General features: G+C 17.2%; 1 protein-coding gene across 1 annotated transcript; it reads right to left on the minus strand. All coding sequences in view use genetic code 6, as the record gives it.

Annotated features, from left to right (window-relative positions):
* Positions 1–775: 775 nt before the first annotated feature.
* On the minus strand, positions 776–1,103 carry TTHERM_002653336 (hypothetical protein; the record flags this gene model as incomplete). Its single annotated transcript, XM_012795178.1, has 2 exons — positions 776–844; positions 923–1,103. Coding segments are annotated over 2 exons (248 nt in total), but the record flags the coding sequence as incomplete, so codon positions are not given.
* Between the last annotated feature and the right edge of the window lie 52 nt (positions 1,104–1,155).

Genomic DNA, 1,155 nt, shown 5'->3' on the forward strand with positions numbered 1-1,155 from the left:
ACCTAATTAGCCCTTATAAGGTTCAAAAGCTTCCACAAAATATTTTCCAATTTTTAAACTTTCAAAATGATATAAAGGTTATAATTTTTAAAAGTTATCTAACAAAGATAAAGATATTCCTAGACTAAATACATCACTCTAAAGTAATTTAAATAAAATTTCATTCAAATCTAATAAAATTTTAATCAAAAATTTAGTGGCTTGCATGCTACTTATTATGAAATAGATTTTTTATTTATTTATTAAAAAATCTGATTTTGATATTTATTATAGCCGCCGTTCCTGATATAATGGATATTGAGGACACGAACCCATTTATTTTTATAATCAAACAATTTTCCATTTTTACACGTTTATAATATAAAGAATATATTATTGATCATAGTGAAAAATTTGATACATAAAATATAAATTTACAATATATTATAAAAAAATAATATTAATACCTTATTTATAAAAATTTTAATTACTCATAAAAATATATAATTAATGATTATAATCATAACATTTAAATAATTTATGATATAATAAAATTTTATGAAATAGAAATTAAAATATAAGAATATGCTTATAAATATATATATATGTATTTATTCATTTTAGTAAATTCAATCAATATTTAATTTTACTAATCTTTTTATTTTTTAAGATAATCTTTTGATTTCTCTTTTTCTTTATTCCGGCAATGTTCTTTTATTAAATATAAATTTATTTTTTAAATATATAAAAAATTTTACTTAAAATTATCTTATTTTAAACAATAAAAAGTAATTACTTTATATTCAATAACTTTATATTTTTACAGTTGATAATTTCTCTTGATTTTAGAAACTCCTCATTATTACTTATAAATAAAGATATTTTAAATAACATCTTAAAAGCTTTAACATCATTTTTTTCAAAAGAAATAAATCAAATTTACTCTGAGCAAAAAATTAAATTTCTTAGTTGAGTGCAGTTACTCAAACCTAATCCAATATTTTATGCTCCTTTATCACCGATTTTATTGTTCCTTTTCAAATTAAATAAAGCAATTTATTAACTATTTAAATCTGTTTTGAAATTTAAATCAAAATATATTAAATAATTCAAACTTATTTTTGTTATCAATAAATAAATAAAATATAATTTTACGAGATGTAAAATGTGAGATTA

This window comes from Tetrahymena thermophila, assembly GCF_000189635.1.
Source record: "Tetrahymena thermophila SB210 genomic scaffold scf_8255242, whole genome shotgun sequence".
NCBI classification, from domain to species: domain Eukaryota; phylum Ciliophora; class Oligohymenophorea; order Hymenostomatida; family Tetrahymenidae; genus Tetrahymena; species Tetrahymena thermophila.